Source organism: Diabrotica virgifera, chromosome 8 (genome assembly GCF_917563875.1).
Source record: "Diabrotica virgifera virgifera chromosome 8, PGI_DIABVI_V3a".
Lineage (NCBI taxonomy): Eukaryota > Metazoa > Arthropoda > Insecta > Coleoptera > Chrysomelidae > Diabrotica > Diabrotica virgifera.
Genome location: NC_065450.1, coordinates 165,964,430 through 165,989,848, shown reverse-complemented (window position 1 = coordinate 165,989,848; position 25,419 = coordinate 165,964,430). Strand labels below are relative to the sequence as shown.

At 32.9% G+C, this 25,419-nt stretch overlaps 1 protein-coding gene across 5 annotated transcripts in view; it reads right to left on the bottom strand.

The window, feature by feature from the left end:
* The window catches only part of LOC114341323 (protein polybromo-1), a gene marked incomplete at its 3' end in the record, with an annotated part of 193,079 nt that overhangs the window by 66,560 nt on the left and 101,100 nt on the right, over positions 1-25,419 (bottom strand). For all 5 annotated transcript variants that reach the window (XM_050657981.1, XM_050657977.1, XM_050657978.1 and 2 more), the window contains 5 exon segments: positions 3,462-3,634; positions 10,398-10,570; positions 12,755-12,921; positions 13,692-13,921; positions 22,549-23,615. In XM_050657981.1, the coding sequence (XP_050513938.1) occupies positions 3,462-3,634; positions 10,398-10,570; positions 12,755-12,921; positions 13,692-13,921; positions 22,549-23,615 (1,810 nt within the window).

Here is a 25,419-nt window from a genome sequence, read left to right as displayed (position 1 = left end):
TTTGCATCTTCTTCTTCTTCGTCTATATCTGAACATAAGCCTCCTCAAGCTTCCTTTCCATTGTTTTTTGTTGTACGCTACTTGTAGCCAATTTTTCACGGCAGTTCGTGTCAGATCATCTGTCCATCTCAGAGGAGGTCCGCCTCTGGGTCTTTTGTGTTGGTATGGTCTCCAGGTTAGAATTGTTCTGTGCCATTTGTTTAAATCGCTCCTAGCTACATGTCCAGTGTATTCCCATTTCAATTTTAATGATTTTTGTACCACATCGGTGATATGGTTTTCTGTCTTATCCATGTGTTTGTTTTCCTGTCCTTAAGTGATATGCAAGCATTGCTCTTTCCATCGCGTGTTGAGTGACTCTGAGTATGTTCATATTATTTTTTGTGATTGTCCATGTTTGTGCCCCATATGTTAATATCGGAATAATGCATGCATCAAAAACTTTAGATCTAAGATGTAGTTGAATTTGCTGATTTCTGAGTATATAGTTCAGTTTGCCGAATGCTGCCCATGCTAACTTTCTTCTTCTTTTTATTTCTTCCGTTTGAATTTCCCTATTTGGTATTATTTTTTGTCGTAAGTATATATATTCTTCAACTTTTTCTCTAACTTTGTCGTTTATTATTGTCACGGTTTCTTCGGAGTGCATGACTTTTGTTTTGTTTAAATTCATTTTCACTCCTATTTTAGAAGATTCTGTGTGTAGTTCTAAAAGCATGGTTTGCAGTTCTTGTAGGTCAGTAGCTATCAGGATTATGTCATCCGCAAATCGTAGAATACTGAGGTAACGGCCATTGATGTTTATTCCCTTATATTTCCAATTTAGATAAATGCAAATTTATATTTACTCCAGAAATTTCTGTGGACTAATCTTTAATGTGATAATAGTGGCATCTAATTTACTTTCTAATATATCACTCGGAAGAGGCCCTCACATATCTATTGATACGGGTTTTTGTGATGATAGAGACTTTATGATATGAAAGAACTAGCATTTTACAATAAAATAAATAACTTAGAACCAATTTAGATTTTTAAACACGTCCTCCAAAACTAAGGTGAACAGTTTGGGTGATAGAGTGTCTCCCTGTTTGACTCCCCTGTTTAATGGTACAGGGTTCGTGCCCTAAATTTGCATCTATATATCATAATATTTAAAGATTCTATTCTAGATTTCATTATTATCTAAAACTATTAATGACGAACGAGATCATAAAATATATTAATCGATTTATACAAAACTGAAACAGCCTTTTATTAAGATATATTCCCAGCACCCAGATGCATTTAAAAAACTGAATACTGTATTCCATGAATGTAAATGAAAACTATAAAAACTTAAAATATTAAATACCATGATCTTATCTTAAAAAACAAAGGGAATCTCACGAAAAAATACTTCATAGAAATTACTGGCTATAGGGGTTCTAAATTATCTAAGTATACTAAGCTACTGTAAATAAAGCTTCACCATATATTTAAACTGTATTCTCATGAATAAGTGGTCTTTTAAAATTGATGATTTGTTAGAAGGCTATAAGACCAAAGTAATTTTTATTTATATTTTATATTTTTAAGTATGGTGACATATTATTTTACAACTACACAAAAACTTTTTTTTAGATTTTTTATGTACAAATTTAATTTTAGAAAATCAGCGAAGAAAACAATTAGAATTCCTAGAGTTTTTATTGATAATAATAAATTACTGGATATCATAACACTAGGAATAATTCTATAACGCTCCTCATACATAAGGAAAGGAAATCAAACATACCACGAGGACTATAGGCCAATAAGTCTACTAAACCACCTGTATAAATTATTTGCTCGAATAATCACTGCCAGAATTGAGAACAAACTAGAAACATGCCAATCAAGAGAACAGACAGGTTTCCGCCCTGAGTATGATACCTACAAATGACCATCTAACTTGTCTAAAGGCACTAATCGAAAAAACTGTAGAGTATCGACTATTGTAAAATCGACAACCTATATACCAACATTATTCAACTATATTATGCAAATGCCACAACAGCAATAAACCTCCACACCAAAACTCAAAAAATAAAACTAAAAAGGGGAGTTAGACATGGAGACAACAAGTCACCAAAACTATTCAATGCCGTAGTGCAGCATGCATTCCAGATGTTGGGAAGAGATGCATTCCAGAGATGAATGGGAAAACAGAGGTTTGAATGTCGATGGCGAAAGGGTGAACCACCTACGTTTCGCAAATGACATAGTTCTAATAACCGGCGACTTAAAGGAAGGCCAAGAAATGCTGCAAAAACTATGAGTTTCCCAAAAAGTAGGGTTGGAAATAAACTTTGGGAAAACTAAAATGGTGACCAATTTAGTATCTAGCGGACCGTTGAAACTAGAAAACTGGTATATCGAAACAGTTGACAAATGCATATATCTGGGTTATGAAATACAAATAGGTAGGGACAACCAAACATGCGAATTATCTAGAAGAATAGCTTTAGGATGGGTAGCGCATGGCAAACTAAGGGTTTGCTCACTACGGAGAGCAATGGATTGTATCCTCGCTCCGACCCTTGCTCCCTGGTATTTATATTCGTTATATTCGTAAATTCTCGCATTTAAAATAATGTATTTATTTTAAATGCGAGAATTCACGAATATAAATACCAGGGAGCAAGGGTCGGAGCGAGGATACAATCCATTGCTCTCCGTAATGAGCACAACTTTAGAGGCTTGTTCAAGGAAAACATCTCAATAAAGCTAAAAAGAAAAGCATTTAACCAGTGCGTACTTCCGTTGCTCACTTATGGAGCTGAAATACTGACATTGACTAAAGTATCAATAAGAAAATTACGAGTAGCACAACGAAAAATGGAAAGATCCATGTTTGGCTTAACTTTGAAAGACATAATGCGAATGATGAGAAACGGCGAAGAACTGGAGTAGAAGACATCATAAAACGCATTACGAAGTTGAAGTGTAAATGGTCAGGACACGTCGCAAGACAGAGAGACAACAGATGGACAAGGAAGATCTTAGAGTGGCGGCCAAGGGCGGACAAACGAAGTCGTGGAAGACACTTACTAGATGGACGGACGACATTAAAATAATAGCGACACACTGAATTGCAGTTGCGCAGGACAGATAAGGGTGGAGACATCTTGAGGAAGGCTATGTCTAACGGCAAAGAAGTTATATTAAAAACTATAGGAATTGTAATTGTGCCATATCTTAATTTATTCCAATTTTAGAAAACCTAATCTTTAAAAATAATTTACAAATTTTTAAAAATCTATCATTCTTAAGAACTACCTAAATTTAAAATATTTTATTATTCTAGTTGTTTGATCCAAACCTAACTAATATAAACCGCAACTTTCAAAAATAAAATAAAATAAAAAAGTCCTAAATTTAATCAATATTCCAACCCCAGTAGATTCATTACATTCTCGAAAAAGATCATAATCACTTACCTTTGGAGGATGGAGTACTCTCGTGAAAAAGTAAATTTCATCTTCGGTAACGATGGGATTGTGTGTGTACTTTTTGAGTCCTCCTGGTGGAAGTTTTCTGAGTTGCTTGTTGATTTCGTCGTACATTGACGCGCATATGTACACGTCTGGTTCTGCAATCTCAGTCACACGGTCTATAAATGCAATACACCAATTCAGTTGTACTCACCTTCCAGACCATATTTCGCTTTACGTACAATAACCCAAATGACAAACAAAATATATCGTCGGTGATGTGACAATACCTCCTATTGTTACGTTTTTTTTATACAACCTTCACAATTCATTTATATACAGCATGTCCCTGTAAGTTGTATACATATGGAAAACTTTTTTATTATTAATTTTACGAAAAAAAGTTATTCTTTATAAAAAGCTCTGCATGGTCCAAAACCTAAGATTTAACCATCAAATATCAAATTTTTTGAATATTATACGAGGTATGTCAAAACATTTGAATTTCACTCAAGAGTAAAGTAGCTTTATTTTTCGTAATATTGGAAATTGCTATTATGAAAAGTTGTTTGGAATTAAAAACTATATTCTAATATGCAATTACATCCTTCTAATTGAAAAAATTTTTTTTTTTGAAAAATTATGGATAACTATCATTATTTTTTCAGTTATTTCAATTCTGATAACTCTTTTATTATTAATTTTACGAAAAACAGTGATTCTTAATAAAAAGTTCTGGATGGTCTAAAACTTAAAATACAACCATCTTATATCACATTTTATCAATTTTATACGAGGTATGTCAAAAAAGATAAATTTAGATCAAAAGTAAAGTACCTTTGTAGTTCAGAATATTTCAATTAGAAGGATGTAATTACATACTGAAACATAATTTTTAATTCTACATAACTTTCATAATAACAATTTTCGATATTGTGAAAAATAAACGTATTTTACTCTTGAGCGAAATTCATATTTTTTGACATACCTCGTATAAAATTGATAAAATTTAACATAAGATGGTTGTATTTTAAATTTTAGACCATACAGAACTTTTTATTAAGAATCACTTTTTTTCGTAAAATTAATAATAAAAGAGTTATCTGAATTAAAATAACTGAAAATAATGTTAGTTATCCATAATTTTTCAAAAGAGAATTTTTTCAATTAGAAGGATATAATTGCATACTAGAATACAGTTTTTAATTCCAAACAACTTTTCATGATAGCAATTTTCAATATTGTGAAAAATAAAGCTACTTTACTCTTGAGTGAAATTCAAACTTTTTGACATGCCTCGTATAATATTAAAAAAATTTTATATTTGATGGTTAAATCTTAGGTTTTGGACCATGCAGAGCTTTTTATAAAGAATAACTTTTTTTCGTAAAATTAATAATAAAAAAGTTTTCCATATGGATACAACTTACAGGGACCTACTATATATTACAAAACCTCCATGGTTACGCCTATGCTAGCTGCTATAAGATAGTTGGTTCGTTCGCAAAACGGTTCTGTTTTAGGAATGTCTGAGATTGTAGAAATGTGCTGTCTTTTTCTCGCTCACAGTCCTTGTATAGGTTCTTGTCACGTGACTAAATCAACCGTGGTTCCGTCCTTTGATGGTCGTTTTTTAATCGAATGACATTGGGAGGAGACGGATGACATCATGTCTGTCTTTGATTGATCTGGGATTGCAAAGAGGTGAATTTTGCTAAACCTTTTCCATCGGTAAAAAATATACAGTCCAAGTTTATGAAAATTTATCGTCTGGAAGAGCTTGTGCCAGTGACGGATTTGACGTTAAAAGTTGTTTTATAACTTAATCAATAGTTTTGGTCGTTGTTGTACGCTTGGACTAATGTCCTTTGTCTTTCCTAGACTATTCTTCATTACTCGCGGTTGAGGAAAGGTGCTGGTAGCAATCTCTCTCTTGTAACCCTTACCACACAAGTAAATATCTTTAAAACTATTATTAGGCATATAGTATCTTGTGTTTCTACTGTCTAGTCTCTACTGACTCCCTATTTTCTATCCTTGGTAGGCCAATTTCGTGAGGACACAACTTGGGGATTAGTGGCTGTCCTAACATCCAGTACATAGTACCAGCAGCTAGTAACCAGCTAGTAGCTAGCACCTAGTAGGTTATCCAGACTCACCACAACTGGAGCATCCACCTATGAGACCGTAAGCAAGAACAGAGACCCACACCCACAGGTCGGTACCAATAACAACATAACCTCTATTTTTATTTACAGGGTGAGTCTGGAGGAACGCGCCAAACTTTAAGACTGTATAATATACATAAAAATAATCAAAAATAACTCATATTTTGTTATTCGATTTTCATTTGTTTCCGAGATTAAAATTTTTATTACAAATTGACGATTTATTTATTGCCTAAAACCGGTTGAGGTGTGCAACTGAAATTTGATAAGTTTTAAGACATAGTTATTGCGCATATTTTGACACACAATCAAGAATTTTATATTCACCATTGGCGCGCGTACGGGTAAGGGTCTAAAATTTTTTGAAGAAAAAAATAGTATGTCACAGATGATTCAAATTAACAATTATTTTTGAATTCCCTGTTCAATTTCTGACAAACCATCTATCTTCATTTTTGTTCATACGACGCTTCGTTTTCATGCAAAAAATAAAATATCTTAACGCTTACAAAGTATTCGAAATCAGTTTCTACACATTTATATAGAAACTTCGTCTAAAACTTTGTAAGCGTTAAGATGTTTTATTTTTTTGCATGAAAACCAAGCGTCGCATAAAAAAAGGAAAGATAGATTTTTTGTCACAAATTGAACGAGGAATTCAAGAAAGATTTTTAATTTGAAATATTTCAGTGGTGTACCATTTTTATCTTTAAAAAATTTCAGACTATTACCCGTACGCGCGCCAATGGTGAATATAAAATTCTTAATTGTATGTCAAAATATGCGCAATAACTATGTCTTAAAACACCCGTATCTCCGAAACAAATTAAAATCGAATAACAGCATCTGATTTATTTTGATTATTTTTACGTACATTATTTATCCTTAAAGTTTGGCGCGTTCCTCCCCACTCACCCTGTATACATATATCATATATCCTATACTGTGTCTATACCTACCATTTTGTTCAGATCTAAGTCCTTCCTCTACCCTCATTGTACATCTGAACATAGCTGCTATACGAGGGTATTAATTTTAACAGAGTAATTACAGGGTATACAGGGTGTCCCGGAAAATAGTGCGTTCCTTAAAGGTATAGGTAGAAGGCACCATGTAGAACAAAAAACTCTTATAACATTTTTTTCTAAATTCAACCGTTTGACCAAAAAACTATAAAACATTTTGGAACGCAAATTCAAATCTGGCAACTGTGTGAAGTACAAAAATCTAAACGTAAATAGACCCATGTTTAGTAAACAGATAATTTGGAAGAATCCTGTTTAGTGTCAACGCCGAAAATGTTTTTGAATCGTGTGTTCATGAGTAATATTATATTATGTTGTTTATTTATGGCAGATCAATAAATGGAGAGGCATAATACCTACTAAAATTCTTTCAAAATGTTTTGCTGGAATTTCTCGTCGTATGAGTGCATGTTACCCTATGAATTCATGTGTTCGCAAAAGTGGTGGTTCAGTTAAAACATGTGTTTTCATCTTAAAATATGTAAGTAAAATTCGTTTAAAATTATGCCATATTTCAACTAAATTTTAAAAAAATTATAGTAAACAAAAATAGTAAGTATTAGGTTGGATTATTTTAAATACTGTAAGACACAAACGAGTTCTTATACACCAGTGCGTAACATGTTGCCAGATTATTTAATTTTCTGAAGATTAAAATTCAGGTATATGGAAACCAATGTAATTTTTTTTTGGAACCGGTTAACTTTAGAAAAAAATGGTATAGGACTTTTTTGTTCTAAATTGTGTATTCTATCCATACCTTAAAGGAACGCACTATTTTCCGGGACACTCTGTATATTAATTGTACTTAGTTAATCCCACAGGTAGACACGAAGTAGGTATTTTAGGGTATACATTAATAACAACATAAATATAGTATGGTTACGGTACATATTCTGATTCTTGCTGACCATAGGTACATTTGACTCTTCAGGGTGTACTATATTGCTCAATTATCCTCGATTTTATATTTGTATTTCCTATATTTCTAGGTATTGAGGTGTATAAATGTAATAAGTTAGGGTCTGTTTAAGTCTTAACCATATTTTATATTTAACCGTTCAATAGTCATTACATTGTTCTTATATTTTTGATTCAATTTCCCATTTTAGGTTTTATTTTATAGTTTATATTAAATAAATCTTTGTAGCTATGGGTTGTTTTAATGTTCAGAAATAACCGGATCACCTTCTGCTAACCCATAATAAATCCCTGAGATGAGATAAAGAGAGATTAACTGAATTTTGTATTTTATATTATAACATATATTCATAATTTAATAGATAAATAGTTTTCACTTTATTTATTCAGTATCATCTCTCGATCGTTAGTAAATTGTAACACTATCTGCTTTTTCATGAGTTTTGTAGGAGAGACGAAAGACCTTTTTTAGGGTCATCTCCTGTTTTCATTTGTAAGTTGTGATTTGTTTTGTAGTAAATAAATAGTTGAATTTACTACAAAACAATTTAAAAAATATCATATGAAAACAGGTGAACCTAAAAAAAATTATTCTCTCTTACAAAACTCAAAAAAAGCAGATACCTAGGAGGTATTGTCACAACCACCGACGATATTATATCTCATTATTACATCTATTTATTTGAATAACAAAGATATCTATTAAAAACTATTTATAAAAGTAATTTTATTAGATCTATAAAGACAGAGTTGAATGTATGTTGGCTAATCTTTTCTCAATAACCTGCTTTAGAGAAAATATGTTGTCTATATATAGGATCTGCCTACATGAAAGGTATTTTAAAAGTAAAAATAAAAGAGTAAAAGTAAAAGAAAAATAAGACAGTTTTGCCTTCGCATTGCCACTGAATAAAAATGATATACATTTTTATTTTATATTAGTATTACTCCTTTGAGTAACATAGGTCCATTTTCCGTTGGAATTTACCAGCTGAACAGACGGGGTCGTGAATTGCAAATTTTTAGAATTCCCTCTTGTCTTCTTCGCTTCAGCATCCATCTGGCTTGCAATTTTTAGAAGCCATGGAGGTGTTACCAGTAAAATGATCCAATAAGTTTTCAATTAAATATCTTTTAGAAATATTTTGGATATTTTTAAATATTTTGAATATTTTTATTAGGTTGAAAACTTTGACTTTCATTTAGCAGATGTCGCTAGGCATCTACTCCATAACGTCAGTTGCAATGCGGGGATAAACTCTCGGAGTTTCGTCACTTGGAGCAGAGAGCAGCAAACCTACGCCTCTCTGATGATGACTCCAATTAGACACGAAAATCGTCGATTTAGAGTGCTGGTTTGCGCTCACTGTACCAAGTTAAAAATAAGGCAGCTTTGCCTTCGCATTGCAATTGAATAAAAATTGTATACATTTTTATTTGAAAGGTATTTTGTTCTTCTACATCCGACATCTCTCTTTCAATGTTATATTTTATTATTTTTCCACATAGACTTAAGAGTAAATTTATGACACTTAGTCCTCTGTAGTTTCATTAATTTTTTCTATCTCTTTTTTGTAGATGTTGTTAATATGTGCTTTTGTCCAACCCGGTGGTACGTCACGACCTTTATAGAATAAGGTGAAAACATACGCTAGTAATTACTGCAATACTCGTGGCTGTGTTTTAGTAATTCTTTTGGTATACCTTGTGGTCCGTATGCTTTTTGATTTTTCACAGTTCTCATTGCATCTTCGACTTCCTGTACTGTTATTTCATTTTCTTCATCATATTTCACTTCATATGTTGTGATGGTGTTCGTGAATTGCGGCCTTGTTTCAGTCATAAATTTTGAGTAATGTTTCATACAATATCTTCTATTAGGTCTGTTCCAGTCAAACTAGTCAGACACCGTCAGCAAACAGTTGGTCAGTGAGAGAACATAATACAATCACCAGTGCTATCCCCTCTAGTCGCGCTGGTCGACTATTCGCTGATAGTTTCTGACTGGTTTAGCCGCTTGTTGGAACATAGCTATTAAATGTATTCCAGTCGTTTCTATTCTGTCTGTTCTCAGGTTCTTTACCGTTTTCCACGATTCTCTTGGTCTTATTGACCCTATATATTTATTGAGCTTTTCAAGCTCTTGAGTAGTATTGTTGAGCAGTAACGACAATCGCCTTATAAACAATGTGCTTTGGAAAAGACCAGATGGGAGATGGTTTGTAGAACGGTCTAGAAAAAGGTGGAAACATGCAGTCGGAAAGGATCTGGGGAAAATGGGAGTGAGACAATGGGTAATAGTAGCAACCGACAAATATGAAAGGCGGCAAAGACTCACGAAAGGTTATAACGCCATTGATGATGAACATAGAGTGCAGGGAGTTTTTTAATATGACAAGTGTACATACATGTACTTCTTTTTATAATAAATGCTCATGCAAAATTTCAAAACAATTGGCACAGTACTTTTTATGTTAGAAATACCCAAAAAAAAGGATATGAATTTCGTACTTTTACACAAGGATAGCCCATTAATTCATATAAATTGAATTCAGAGTATTGTTTACTCACTTAACCTTCTTTAGTTAGTATTTCCTTAATTGTTTATGTGTACTTGGCTACTATACCAATATTCTGTATGACCTCCGCTTCGATCTGGAGCCGTAAGTGTTTTCAGGAGAGTGTTAAAAAATTTAGATTCTTTAACTCCTCGTTAAATTTTTATGCTTCTTTTAACATTGGTTTACACAATATTAACAGAAGCATGTCGATATATGTACAAGTAATATATGTGATGCAGTTTTGCAGTGATGCTTTTTTTTACTTACATACAACCCAGTCGGTAAGCTCCAACACATGACACTTTCCAATAATACTGACAATAGGACTGGCGTCTTCCAAACTCGACAGAAATACTTCTTGCTTGTAAAATAACCTAGTTGGATTGTGTGGAATATCTGCAGGAGATAAGAACCATGGCCCACGAAAGTAACACTTTCCGCTGCAAAGAAAAAAATATTGAGAAAATTCATACATTTACAACAAAATGCTTAAACTTTTTTACGGTGAAACTATAAAATATAAAATAAATAAAAATGTAAACCATTTTTATTCAGTTGCAATGCGAAGGCAAAACAATCTTATTTTTCACTTAGAATACGGAGCGCAGCCCAGCACTCTGAATCGACGATTTTCGACTCTTATTGGAGTCATCATCGGAGAGGCGTAGTAGTCCAGGGTAATAAGGTTTTTTCCATGACACTCGAGCAGCCAGGGTACTGAAGCGTTTTTTCGACAGGTAATACCTATAAGAGCAAATTGTAACTATTTCCTGCGTAGGAAATGGCGGCCATTTTTATTTATAAACAATTAAGTGTCAAAAAATGGCATTTTTCCGTTTTTTTTTTCAAATCAATGGAAAACAGTGAAACTTATGGTTTTTTTAGTACAAATATCTTTTAGATTATGGAAAAAGCTTTAAAATGACGTATTACAAAGTTTGATATACTCATTTATTGTTCATATAATTGCGAAAAAAGGTCGGAATTGCAAAAAAAAATAATTTCGCAATATCTATTATAAAAATTAGTGTATAGCTTTGAAATTTTTATCATATAAGGGTTCTTTGGTGCTTAATATGTGATAAAAATTTCAAAGCGATTTAATCAATTGTTTAAATTTTATTCAAATTGTTTATACCAGAGAGCATTTTTTTTGCAATAACATAAGTCAGAAAAAAATGACGTTAGAACCATTCCAGAGGTGTCAAATGGAAGAGCATGAGCTATATTTTCAACTTGGTTTAAAAAAAGCGAATAAAAAATGCATTTATTACTAATAAATAATTATGCAAAAGTATCGTAAATATTTGCTTATAAACTTTTTATTTTGTTATATAGGAAATTACATATATTTATTGTAATTTTTTATCAATTATGATATAAATAACATTGCTTGGTAGTTGTGCACTTAAAACAGGGTAAAATGTTAATATTTTTGGAAAAAGTTATCCAAAAAGTTTATAAGGAAAGATTTACGATACTTTTGCATAATTATTTATTACTAATAAAGGCATTTTTTATTCGCTTTTTTTAAACCAAGTTGAAAATATAGCTCATGCTCTTCCATTTGACACCTCTGGAATGGTTCTAACGTCATTTTTTTCTGACTTATGTTATTGCAAAAAAAAATGCTCTGTGAGATAAACAATTAGAATAAAATTTAAACAATTGAATGAATCGCTTTGAAATTTCTATCACATATTAAGCACCAAAGAACCCTCATTTGACAAAAATTTCAAACCTGTACACTAATTTTTACAACAGTTATTGCAAAAATATTTTTTTTTGCAATTCCGACCTTTTTTCGCAATTATATTAACAATAAATGAGTATATCAAACTTTGTATTATGTCATTTTAAAGCTTTTTCCATAATCTCAAAGATATTTGTACTAAAAAAATCATAAGTTTCACTGTTTTCCATTGATTTGAAAAAAAGGGAAAAATGCCATTTTTTGACAGTTAATTGTTTATAAATAAAAATGGCCGCCAGATCCTACGCAGGAAATAGTTACAATTTGTTCCTATAGGTATTACTTGTCGAAAAAACACTTCAGTACCCTGGCTACTAAAGTGTCACGAACAGGGTATATTTTTGTCTTATTACCCTGGCCTATAGGCCTGCTGCTCCATACTCTAAGTGACCAACCATGAAAGCTTATCCCCACATTGCAACTGACGTGTATGTATTAGGTGACTAGCGTCATCTGGCAATTGAAAGGTAAAGTTTTCAATCCTAATAGCGACATTAATAATATTGAAAAATATTATAAAATATACTTTTACTAAAATTATACCCGGTGAAACTATAAACATTTAGGAAGTTAAGATTAATGTGAGATTACAAATTAAGGGATTAATTTGTGTTTCAACACTCAGTTAAAAAACAGTATTTAGCGCACGTGCTGTCGCGGCACTTTGCAGCTGTCGAGCGCGCAATACTATAAGTAATTTTCTCTCGCTATTCCTCTCTCTCTACAATACCAGTTTCTTCCACATATATAATAGAGTATAATATTTCCATCTTTTAGTATAATATTTTTATGGCAAAACGGCTACAACCTTACAGAAAGGCGAGCAAAACATCAAAAATAAAAAAAGACCGTACAAGATAAATATACTTACTCTTTCGTTTCCCAAATACTGTCTATTTGTGATATAATTTGTTTACCCCCATCGGCTACTACATATACATAATCACCCGTTTTAATGACACCAGAACAGACTGTATTGAACTGTTCATAGTAAGTATTGCCATCATCTATTTCCATATTGTGTTCGGCAACAATATTCTGAAAAACAATATAAATGATATATAATTGATAGATTCGATTGTTACTTGATGGAAATTCAGTTTATCTGACAATAAAACACTGAAAACTTTTGTTTTCAACACTTCCAAAAAAATAGTGAAAATCAACATATTTATTGTTAATAAAAAAAGGCGTAAATCAAAAAATATCCCGACAGCGTTACTTCATGAAATATCTAAAGAAAATCTGTCAATGCTTTCAGTTAAAATGTCCACCGCCTTTGAAAAAAGTACTCTTGAGAAAAACGCGTTTAAATTTTTGACAACTTTAATTTTCAATTTTTTTTTCTTTTTGTCTGTCAAATCGTAAAGTGATGCACACCAGAATATGTTTTTGAATCGCTGAGTAATTTCCAGCTACTCACAGCTACTACTTGCAGCTAAAGAGAATGAGAATAGCCGTTAAACGTTTCTCACTACGCTCAAGCACGCTGTAAAGCGAAGCTGCTGTAAAGTGAGCCAAAGGTACGCTGTATTTCCAGTAATTTTGCTCCAATTAATCTGAAATTTTCAAGAGAGTATTCTTGAAGCTATGTACCTACTTTCCTTTAAAATAATAAAAAAATCGAAAATTTCAAAATTTTCAAACCATACCCCCTTCTTAAGACAAACAGCTCCCCACTCCTCAACCTATTCATTACAGCAATAAATGTTATGGAAGTATTGAAATCAAAAGTTTTTAGTGTTTTATTGTTAGATGATATATAATTATTTGTGAAAAAGTAAGTGAATTGAAAATTAATAGCTTACAGGTTTTTCTTTTTCCAGTAATTGCTCCAGCTCCTGTAACTCCTGAAGTTCATCTTTGTGTTTTTCTATGCGTTCACGGAACACAGACATAACCCTCTTCGGTTGAAGAGGGACTTCCCTTGGAACCAATTTTATCGTTGGATTGTCGGGATACACTTTGATTTTTTTAAATAGCCTAGTCCTAGTACGATATCGAGATTCGCAAACATATACATCTATTGGATCATAACCTAAAGTTAAAAGTAGAATATAATTTTGTGAGAAATTCTAATACAGACGATGGACTGTCTTTTTAGTTTTGCATATAGCCGCTTAGAGGGCGCCACAATAAAACCTTCCTACACAAACGTAACTCCTAGCTTTTGTTGACATAAATCGAGTTTCATTGTGATACAACAAGTCGTGTAGATACAGTGAATTTTTGAAATTAGCAAGTTGGTCGAAAAAAATGGATCTTAGCCGAGAACATTTTCGAGCAATAATTTTTTACAATTTTCGGAGAGAATTATCCCTACAGCAAGGCCACGCTGAAATGGTTTCTGTGTTTGGGAATGCAGCATCACACCAGTCAAGGATTTCCCGCTGGTATTGCAAATTTCAATGTGGTCGCCACCAGTCACACAGCAAAACATTGATGCGGTTTGTCAGCTAATTAAGGATGACCGACGTGTAACATACCGGGAGATAGAGGCATCTTTGGGCATTTCATACATCTCGATTCAAAAGATCCTACATGAAGAACTGGGTGTTAGGAAGTTGGTTTGCCGTTGGATCCCTTATGTGCTTACAGAACAACAAAAAGCTGTTCTGGTCAATTGGTGTCGAAAAACATTGGAACGGTTCAACAAAGGAAGCTTAAAAAACGTTTATAGTATTGTTAGCGGCGATGAATCTTGGATTCGCTCCTACCAACCGGAAAATAAACGCCAATACACTGAGTGGGTGTTTCACGATGAGGAAAAACCAACAAAAGTGATCCGTTCTCGAAGTGTGTCAAAGAATCTGGTCATGTGGCATGGAATCTGGTCATGTGGCAACAGCAATTATTGCTTTAGTTAGAAGATCGAAGAACGGTTACTTCTGATTGGTATATAACCTTTTGTTTACCAGAAGTTATCGCGAAACTCCGACAAAGCAACACACAATGGCGAATAGGCACACAACACACAACTGCCCAAAAGACAATAGAGTTTATGGAGCTTCAAAACATCGAATTGTTAAACCATCCACTGTATAGCCCCGACCTAAATCCCAATAACTTCTTTACGTTCCCAAAGATCAAGAATTCAATGCATGGGCGGCGATTCTAGTTGCCAGAAGAACCCATCGATGCTGTTAAAACAGCAATTTTGCAGGTGTCAACTGAAGACTGGAATCACTGTTTTACTAATTGGTTTTAACGTATGCAAAAGTGTATCGACCTTGGTGGGACATATAAGTCTATATATTTTTTGTTTTTATGGTTATATGTAAAATTAAAAAGACAACCTATCGTAGTAACAAATATTTTTCCAAATTATATGAAAATTGACAAATTTCACATTTTATCAAGTGTTGTTCAGTTATTTAAAATATTGTAAATACTTCTGGTATTACTTTTGATTCTTCTTTTTGGATAGACAGGTCCTTACAGTCCGGAATCCCAAGCCAATTTCACCATTTATTTATATACGACTTTTCTATTTAACGCCAGCTCCACACATGGGAGCCAACTGTGTTGGGCTCATATTGGGCCGATCATTGGCGCCATGTCAGTCTGTTCCCTCTAGAGCCAACATCAATATGTCCGACATGGAAATTGCCGCGGCTGCGACTGTCGTGATAATGAGATAATGGCAGGGGAACCCAAGTGGGGATTTTTGCAGTTACTCGAGCGCGTCAGATTATCACATGAGGAGAAATCTTGGACCCTGTAAATGTACCTTTACCATATATTGGCTCTTAATACAGGAGAGTTCGAAAAAAAAAATCTATCCTTAGAAAAACTCCAAATCGTCAGATTAAGATAAGCTAAGTTTTAAGTACATGGAAAAGAGTGTATATTTAAAAAATTTGAGCGGAGCGTAAGGAAATGGGTGAGTCACAAAGTTTCACAAAAAAGCGAATATTTCGCGAAATGAACGTCAGATCGAAATACTAAAAAATACTTGTTCGATAATTTTCAAAAATCTATCGAATGATACCAAACATGATCCCCCACGGAGAGGGGTAGGGTAAATTTAAAATTTTAAATACGAACTCCGCGATATTTCGCGAACATCAGATCGAAAACTGCAAAATACAGGGTGGAGCATTAGTGTGACAAAGTCCAATTACTCGGTTGTCGTAAGAGATACGAAAAAAAGATTTAGGTAAAAGTTGGCGCACAGATAGAACCATAATTGAAAAATATTTTCAAATATACAGGGGCGTCCGTACTGACAGGGTGACACAAACTGATGTTTCTTTAAATCGAACACCCTGTATATTTTTACATTTTTGGATTCTGCTCAACATTTCCTAAGAATATAGGGTTTTATAATATTATACGAGGTAGTTTCAAAGATAATTACGTTTTTTTGTTAATATCGTAGCAACATGTACACCCTGTAGAATTGTAGTGATTTGACATCAAATTTTCTATTTATATTAAAACGATTTTTAATATAGTCTACTATTGTTAAACATTAAAAGTATAGCGAAATGTTTAATTTTAGTATACAGGGTGGGTCGAAACTCGGAATAAGTATTTTCTGAGTTTTCTTAAATGGAACACCCTGTATTTTAGTATTGTAATGAAATGATATTTTATGGTACTTTTTTATTTCTTAAGCATTTCCTATATCTAAGTGCTTTAATTTGTAAGTTATTCATGATTCTTTAAGCCAAACATTAATTGTAACCAAAAATTACGTGAAATTTTATTAGGTGGCAGTGAAAATATTAAATCAAAAATAATTTTTCGAAATAAAAATACATAATAACCTAGCCTGATCCTTAATTTATTAATATTGGATGAGATATCCAAATACATTCCTAGTTAAGTTTGTTGGTGAGTCAAATATTAATCAAACATACAAAATCCTCCCAAGTTGGCTATGACACAAAATTTGCATAAAAACTTGACATTATACTATTTATATAGTTCCGGTTGATTTGTTACCATTACTAATATGAATTTTTCTAATAAGGAACTGATTAAAATGGCTTTGTGCTAGGATAGTATAACAAAAATGAGCTACTTGCAATAACAATTTATCATCAGCAATTCCCTGATAGACGATAAGCAAGAAAAGAAACTTTTGAAAGTATACTAAAACATTTTAAACAGACTAGATACTTGGATTGTAAGAATGATTGAACTAATATGCAGATCCTCAGTGACACTAAGGATAACATTTAATTCCTGTTTTCTTCATTTACAGTAGTTTTTGTTCGATCAGATTCATCATAATCTAAGTGTCCAGTCCGTTGAAACCGTTCTAGTATATTTTTAAACGTTTCTCTTCTTGGTTATCGTTTATCAGGGAATTTCTGATGAAAAATTATTATTGCTAGTAGCACATTTTTGTTATACTCCACTACCACAAAAACCTTAAACCAGTCCCTCATTAGAAAAATTCATATTAGTAATGGTAACAAAGCAACTGGAACTATAAAAATAGTATAATGTCAAATTCTTCAGCAAATTTAGTGTCATAGCCGACTAGGTAGAATATTGTTCGTTTTTAGTAATATCTTGCACATGTACAATCGTAACTACGAATTTATTTGGATCTCTCATTCAATATTAATAAATTAAGGATCAGGCTAGATTATGATGTATTTCTTTTCAAAACATTATTTTAGATTGAATATTTTCAGGGCCACGTAACATAATTTCACGTAATTTTTGTTGCAATTAATGTTTGGCTTAAAGAATCATGAATAACTTACAAATTAAAGCACTTAGGTATAGATAGGGAATGCTTAAGAAATAAAAAAGTACCATAAAATATCATTTCATTACAATACTAAAATACCATTTACAAAGTTCCATTTAAGAAAACTCAGAAAATAGTCATTCCGAGTTTCGACCCACCCGGTATACTAAAATTAAACATTTTGCTATACTTTTAATGTTTAACAATAGTAGACTATATTAAAAATCGTTTGAACATAAATCGAAAATTTGATGTCAAATCACTACAATTCTACAGGGTATACATGTTGCTACGAAATTAACAAAAAAACGTAATTAACTTTTAAACTATATCATATAATATTACAAAACCCTATAGTTTAAGAAAGGAAATATTGAGGAGAATCCAAAAATGTAAAAATATATAGGGTGTTCCATTTAAAAAAACATAAGTTTGTGTCACCCTGTCAATACGGACACCCCTATAAAATATTTTTGAATTATGGTCCTATCTGTGCGCCAACTTTTACCAAATAACTTTTTTCGTATCTCTTACGACAACCGAGTAATTGGACTTTGTCACACTAATGCCCTACCCTGTTTCAATATTTTTGAAAATTCTATCGAATGGCACCAAACACTACCCCCCAGGGAGGTATGGTGGGGGGTTACTTTAAAATCTTAAGGTGATACAGTAGCGATCAACAGGTAGCCAAAACGCGTTCCAAGATTGCGGCTGTAATTTTGAATATTTTTTCGATATATTTGGCACACATATTCGTAATATAATAAAGAATGGCGGTACAGAGCCCAATTTGAAAAATATATTAATATGTGGAAATTACTCTGTAATTAAATACAATATTAAAAAAACGAGCCTGTACCGCCATTAAGAAGAACAAAAAAATGCACTTTCTTCAAATAAACTTTTTTATCCGATGCCTAGATTTTGTGTCATTTGGGAACTACTAATTAAATAAAAAAATTTAGTAGTTCCAAAATGACACAAAGTCTAGGCATCGGATAAAAAAGTTTATTTGAAGAAAGTGTATTTTTTGTTCTTCTTAATGGCGGTACAGGCTCGTTTTTTTAAATTGTATTTAATTACAGAGTAATTTCCACATATTAATATATTTTTTAAATTTGGCTCTGTACCGCCATTCTTTATTATATTACAAATAAGTGTGCCAAATATCTCGAAAAAATATTCAAAATTACAGCCGGAATCTTGGAACGCGTTTTGACTACCTGTTGATCGCTACTGTTTCCTCTTAAGGGGGAAGTCTACTGTTACAAGGGAAAAAACAGGCCGATTTTCCGGACTTTTTTTTTAACAAAATATGACTCATACATTAAATTAAATTAAACCGTCATCTTTATTATACATTCAAGAATTTGTAAAAAAAATTTCAAGTCGAAATATTCAAAATGGCCGTCGTGGCACTCCTTCAAGCTCATGTCCGTTTTTTTTAGGTGCCCAAACGGTGTACATGAAGTCTCACGTCTGGGTGATCTGAAACAAAAAACAAAATATGGTTGGTTATCATCTACATAGTATTGACTCTCGTCTGACGGAGGATTTTGTCGATAAAAAATTTTGGCGCCAAAAAAAAGTTCTTGAAATTTTTTTCTATTTTTTTGCCCAAATTTGATGTTATTATTGTTTATAACAATTAAACAAAAAACGATATCAAAAAAATCCTCCGTCAGACGAGAGTCAATACTATGTAGATGATAAACATATTTTGTTTTTTGTTTCAGATTACACCGTTTGGACACCTAAAAAACGGACCTGCGCTTGAAGGAGTGCCACGACGGCCATTTTGAATATTTCGACTTGAAATTTTTTTTACACATACTTAAATATATAATAAAGATGATGGTTTAATTTAATTTAATGTACGAGCCACATTTTGTTAAAAAAAAACGGAAAATCGGCCTGTTTATTCCCTTGTCACAGTAGACTTCCACCTTAAATAGGAGCCCCCAATTTTTATTGCAGATTTGGATTTTTTACGTAAAAATAAACAACTTTTATTCGAAACATTTTTTCCAATTTTGGATAGATGGCGCTATAATCGGAAAAAACGATTATTGGAAATGGAAAATCAAATTAAAAAAATGGAAAGTCTCCCACTTTACGGAAAATTTAACTTTTTTGGTTTTCGGACCTGCTCTTCACAACCCAATAGGTCCCCATAACGTTAAGAGTAACTGCAAATTTAGCATACTTTTCTCCCCTTTTAATAATCAGTGTATATTATGCTTATATTTTGCTACAAAAAAGGCGAAGGCCTCTTCGCCGAAGAAGATGGATGACAACAATTCATAATGGTGGATCGATTTTTACATGTTGCAAATTTGTTTTTTAATGCCAGCATGGAATGGAAATTTTCTTTGATACACTAATTTTTTTTAATTTCTAAAAACAATGCTGTGTGAAATGTCAGTACAAGCATTTTAAAAGAAAAAAGACGAGGCCTCTTTTTATATACTGTAGCTTGTCATTGGTTCATTTTCTTTTGCTTTGCTAGATTGTATGAAATTAGGTAATTTTATGCAGGATGCGAAAATTACGCGCCAACTAAATTATGCGCAAAGCGCATAATTATACGCCGATTGGAACACTGCTGTAGCGCCAATGTGTGGTCGGAGCCAACGGCAGCGCAAGTATTGGCGCCAATCCCTTTTAGACGGAGAGGCAGCGCTGAAAAATCTCTTTGAATTTACTAAAGCTAAATTTTTCACAGTTGATTACTGTGATTGTGTAGAGAAACATACTGCGGTCGGTCAAGCGAAACGTAGAACAGGGGTTACTGAGAGGGTATCAAAGTTGCTTTCCTACGAAGGTAATTAAATCCATTTACTAAGGCTGGAAATCAGTACACACATTCTAAATTGAATATAAATAAAAGTTATTATAGTCGGTCAGCTGTATGACGGGACAGAGCCGGCCGGTCGGCCCCAATAGTCGATTGAGGAAATGAAGCATTTTGGCTCGCAATTTTTTCGTCCAGCATGGATTTACTTGAAATTTTCAAAAAAGGTAGGGAATAGTCCAAGGACCATTTTCTATATCATGCCGCTATCATACGCTAAAACCTTGGGGGTGGTTGCCACCCCATCTCGGGAGTGGGAATTCTTTATTACAATTTATCCATGTAATTCGATGGAAAAAGTGATTCTAAGAAAAAAATGTTTTTTACATTTTCTTCGTAAAAGTAATATTTTTCGAGTTATTCGCGCTTGAAAATAACAATTTTTCGACGAAAAAATCGACTTTTTCAGAGGGTTTTTAGAGAATACCTCGAAAAATATGCATTTAATTAAAAAAACTGTAGATATGTAAAACTTTGTATCTTTTGGTAACACAAACCAAATTCTTTTCCAATACTACCTTTAAGACCAATACACACCGAGATACAACATGTTAGCTTTTTCGTCAAATGCATAATTTGAAATATTCAAAGCCAAATAATGGGAAAAATTTGCATTTTTCGAGGAAAACTTAAATAATCTTTTTTCAAGTATACTATTAGACCTTTCAAAAAAAAAAGTAAAAAGTTTCTAGCATGAAAATTAAGCGACAATCAAAAAAATGTCGGTACCTGCTTTTCTCTACGAAAAAATCAGTGAAAACAACCCCCTAACTACCTTCATAATTCAAAATTGGTCTTCACCTTTCTGTAGTTCCTTTTATATTTATATTATCAATACACTCAGAGTTTGACCTATTTAAAATGCCTAATTTTGGAAAAATTGGAGTTTAAAGAAAAATAGATTTTTTGCCATTTGGTATTTTTTACCTTTGACTTCAAAATATCTCCGAAAATACTGAAGATTAGAAAAAAATTATAAACTACTAAATTGTAGCTTTTTTAATGACTAAAATTACCCTGTGCATTGATTTCCATTACAGTGAATAGTTAGCCAGATATAGCTGTTTAAAACCTCTATTTACCAGCAAACACCCCCTTATTTGAGCCCTTTAAACCCGCCCCAATTAAAAACTAAGGGATCTTACTGAATTTAATTTACACAGTCTTATAGCTCTTTAAAAATCCTACAAAATCATTTTTGAAGAAACTTTTTATCGCCAAAAATATATAGAATATTTCTTGAGCTATTCTCAAAAAACCATTTAAAAAAGTCCGATTTTTTCGTCGAAAAACTGTTATTTTCAATCGCGAATAACTCGAAAAATATTAGTTTTACGGAGAAAATGTAAAAAACATTTTTTTCTTAGAATTATTTTTTCCATCGAATTACATGGTTAAAATGTAATAAAAAATTCTCACCCCCCGAGATGGGGTGGCAACCACCCCCAAGGTTTTAGCGTATGATAGCGGCATGATATAGAAAATGATCCTTGGACTATTCCCTACCTTTTGTGAAAATTTCAAGTAAATCCATGCTGGACGAAAAAATTGCGAGCCAAAATGCTTCATTTCCTCAATCGACTATTGGGGCCGACCGACCGGCTCTGTCCCGTCATACAGCTGACCGACTATAATAACTTGTATTTATATTCAATTTAGAATGTATGTACTGATTTTCAGCCTTAGTAAATTGATTTAATTACCTTCGTAGGAAAGCAATTTTGATACCCTCTCAGTAACCCCCGTTCTACGTTTCGCTTGACCGACCGCAGTATGTTTCTCTACACACTCACAGTAATCAACTGTGAAAAATCTAGCTTTGGTCAATTCAAAGAGATTTTTCAGCGCTGCCTCTTGGTCTATTTGATGTGCACGTAAAAACCGACAGCCGACGGAAAACTTCCAACGTTGGAAAAAGTCATAAAAACGTTGGCGCCAACAACATTGGATCCAACACAGCTTTGTCGGTGTCCACATTGGACGAACGCTGTTGAGGCTAATGCTGGCTCCCATATCTGGAGCCGGCGTAAGTAAACAACACTTGATAAACAAGTGACTTTGTATAAATCGTATGTAATATAATAAAATAATCTCTTACCTTCTGGCCTCATGGTAAAATAATGTTTCACATTGACTACACAGCACCTTCCTATAACCTCCTCTAATGGCACAGCCACATATGAATCCGATTTAAAAACCTCCCTTTCGAGAAATTTCCTAGTAGTTACATGATAAGTTTCTGCAGGTCTAAAATAATAATTTCCATACAACATCTTCTGACCGTTATTCTCCCACAACCTCTCTATACAAAGGATATGCGGTTCACACCCTTTCTCTTTGGCTTCTACATACACAAAATCACCCACTAGGAATGTCCGACCCTTAAATGACGCAGACTCATCCTTCTCGCAGCCTCCATTAAGTTCTTCAGTTGACTGGTTTTGTATGTCTGTTACACATTCATCAAGACTCATATCACTATTTACACTAACTTTTCTACTAAAAGTTCTTTTGCTACTTTTTTCACTACTTTTTTCACTACCAGTGTCTTTATCACCGTTAGTACCTTCAATATTGTTATCACTTTCTTCGCTTTTACAGTTTTCAATTGGTTCTTTACTAACTGATTCATCATCGCTATTCATTTTTTGGCCGTTATTCAGCTTATCACTATTTTTATTACTGGATTCGTCTTCACCGTCGCTGTCTTCTTCCTTATCATTTGTTTCTTTCTTCGGACTTGGGCTCTTTTTCCTTTCTACATTTTCGTTCCTAACAGCTTCCTCCTTATTATTGCTAATTCCTTCGTTTACATGTATTTCTTTTAGTATCGAATCCTCCGAACACCTCGTTTCCGTGTCGTCATCAATTGATTCCTTTATCGCTTTTTCAGTTCGTATTTCATCTATGAACGATTTCGCATCCTCTTCCGTATAAAGCAGGGCGGGGGATGCTAAAAGTTCTCCGTTTTTACACAACTCGTCTCTTTGTTGGATGAAGAACAGCTGCAGATCTATGGAGTCCTCAAACACTTGTGAATCAGTCCTTGAAATATATCGCGCCCTTTCCATACAGGCGAAAAAATCGTCTTGGAACACATCTAGACGCTTGTACTTGCCCTTGTCCAATCTTCGTTTTATTAAATCCAAAGAAATTCCTCGAATCCTACAATTAAAATAAAACATTTATAAATAATGGATATGTTTAGCAATAATTTGTGAAATAATATTATTCAAAGCCAAAAAAAAAAAGTTATTCTGTTATTACTTAAAAAAAATCTAAAGTAATGGCCGTCAAAAATAACACTATACATTTCAGTGACAACACTTTCCTTTTATCATAAAAATACTACAGATTACCAATATTTTTGTCCTCACGATTTCTTCTTAATCAGAAAAATATGTACTGTGAACTAAATTGTACAGGATTTATATTAGCATTCAAAAAATAAGAGTAATCCATATCGATTTAATTCTTAAAAGTCTCAAACAAATATTATTTACATGCATTTTTTTGATTTCGTAAAGTAGGTGACATTGCTTCGGCAATGTAGAACACTCGTTTTGAAAAACAAAGGGTGTCAGAAATTTTGTACTATTAGTATTTCATGGTCACATGCAGGTATGAAATCATAATAAAACAATTATTATAGATACGGAGAAAGTAAAGCAGAGATCATTCATTATGCATCATTCATTCTTTAACCATCAATGTAGTTAGATTATAGACTTTGTCCACCAACTCGTTACTGACATATTTAGTGTTGGCAAATAAATATATGTCTGGTAAATAGTGTTCAACTTAATCAACCCCATCATTGGGGGTAAAAACCCCAACCACCATAAAATTACCAGGACTATAATTTATAAATGTAACGAAAAAAAGGAATGTGGCACTTGTGAATAGTCCGTTATTACTATATGTGGGTTAATGAAATTTTATATCTCTTTATTACTGAATTGTTACTACATTTTATAAAAACAACACATTTAAGTTCTTTAAAATTTAAAAAATCTTTTTCTTTAAACGTCAAATCAATCCAAACGTCAGTGCAAAAGAAAGGACTATACTATAAAGCTTTGTATGTGAAAATAAAATTGTTATTTTTACTATTCTTCTTACAATTTCATAATATTTTCTCACTTTTTAAACCTTCCTTGGATTTCTACAAGTATTTGACGTTTATACTGTAGAAATAAATATTAGAATAATCTGAGTTGCAAATCTGAATAAGAGACCTTTCAAACGAGGTATCACTTGCCATACAGTTCCATTTAATAATACTATTACGTCACCTGTTATTACTAGTTGAGAAGCTACGTCCGTTTATTTCCTCCATCCAAATTTCACTATTATAAGTATAACCGTTCAAAACACACGAGGGGGAGGGGACTTTTGGTTAGCACTGTATAATGATTTGATGCTTCCCTTCATCATGAAGGTAATAGTCCAAGAGGCAGCGCTGAAAAATCTCTTTGAATTTACTAAAGCTAGATTTTTCACAGTTGACTACTGTGATTGTAGAGAAACATACTGCCGTCGGTCAAGCGAAACGTAGAACAGGGGTTACTGAGAGGGTATCAAAGTTGCTTTCCTACGAAGGTAATTAAATCCATTTACTAAGGCTGAAAATCAGTACACACATTCTAAATTAAATATAAATAAAAGTTATTATAGTCGGACAGAGCCGGTCGATCGGCCCCAGTGAATGTACACGGTTATTCACTATATTTTGACCCCCTTTAAACTGCTTTATTTACAGAATTAGAAAAAAAAAATGTAAAATACGAAAGTTATTCGATTTTAAATTATAATTTTTTGACATATATATCGTACTAGTGACGACATCCATTTGGGCGTGATGACGTAATCGACTATTTTTTTAAATGGGAATAGGGGTCAAGTGCTAGCTCATTTGAAAGGTTATTCAATTCCCTATTCAGTAATATAAACATTAACATGATTAATT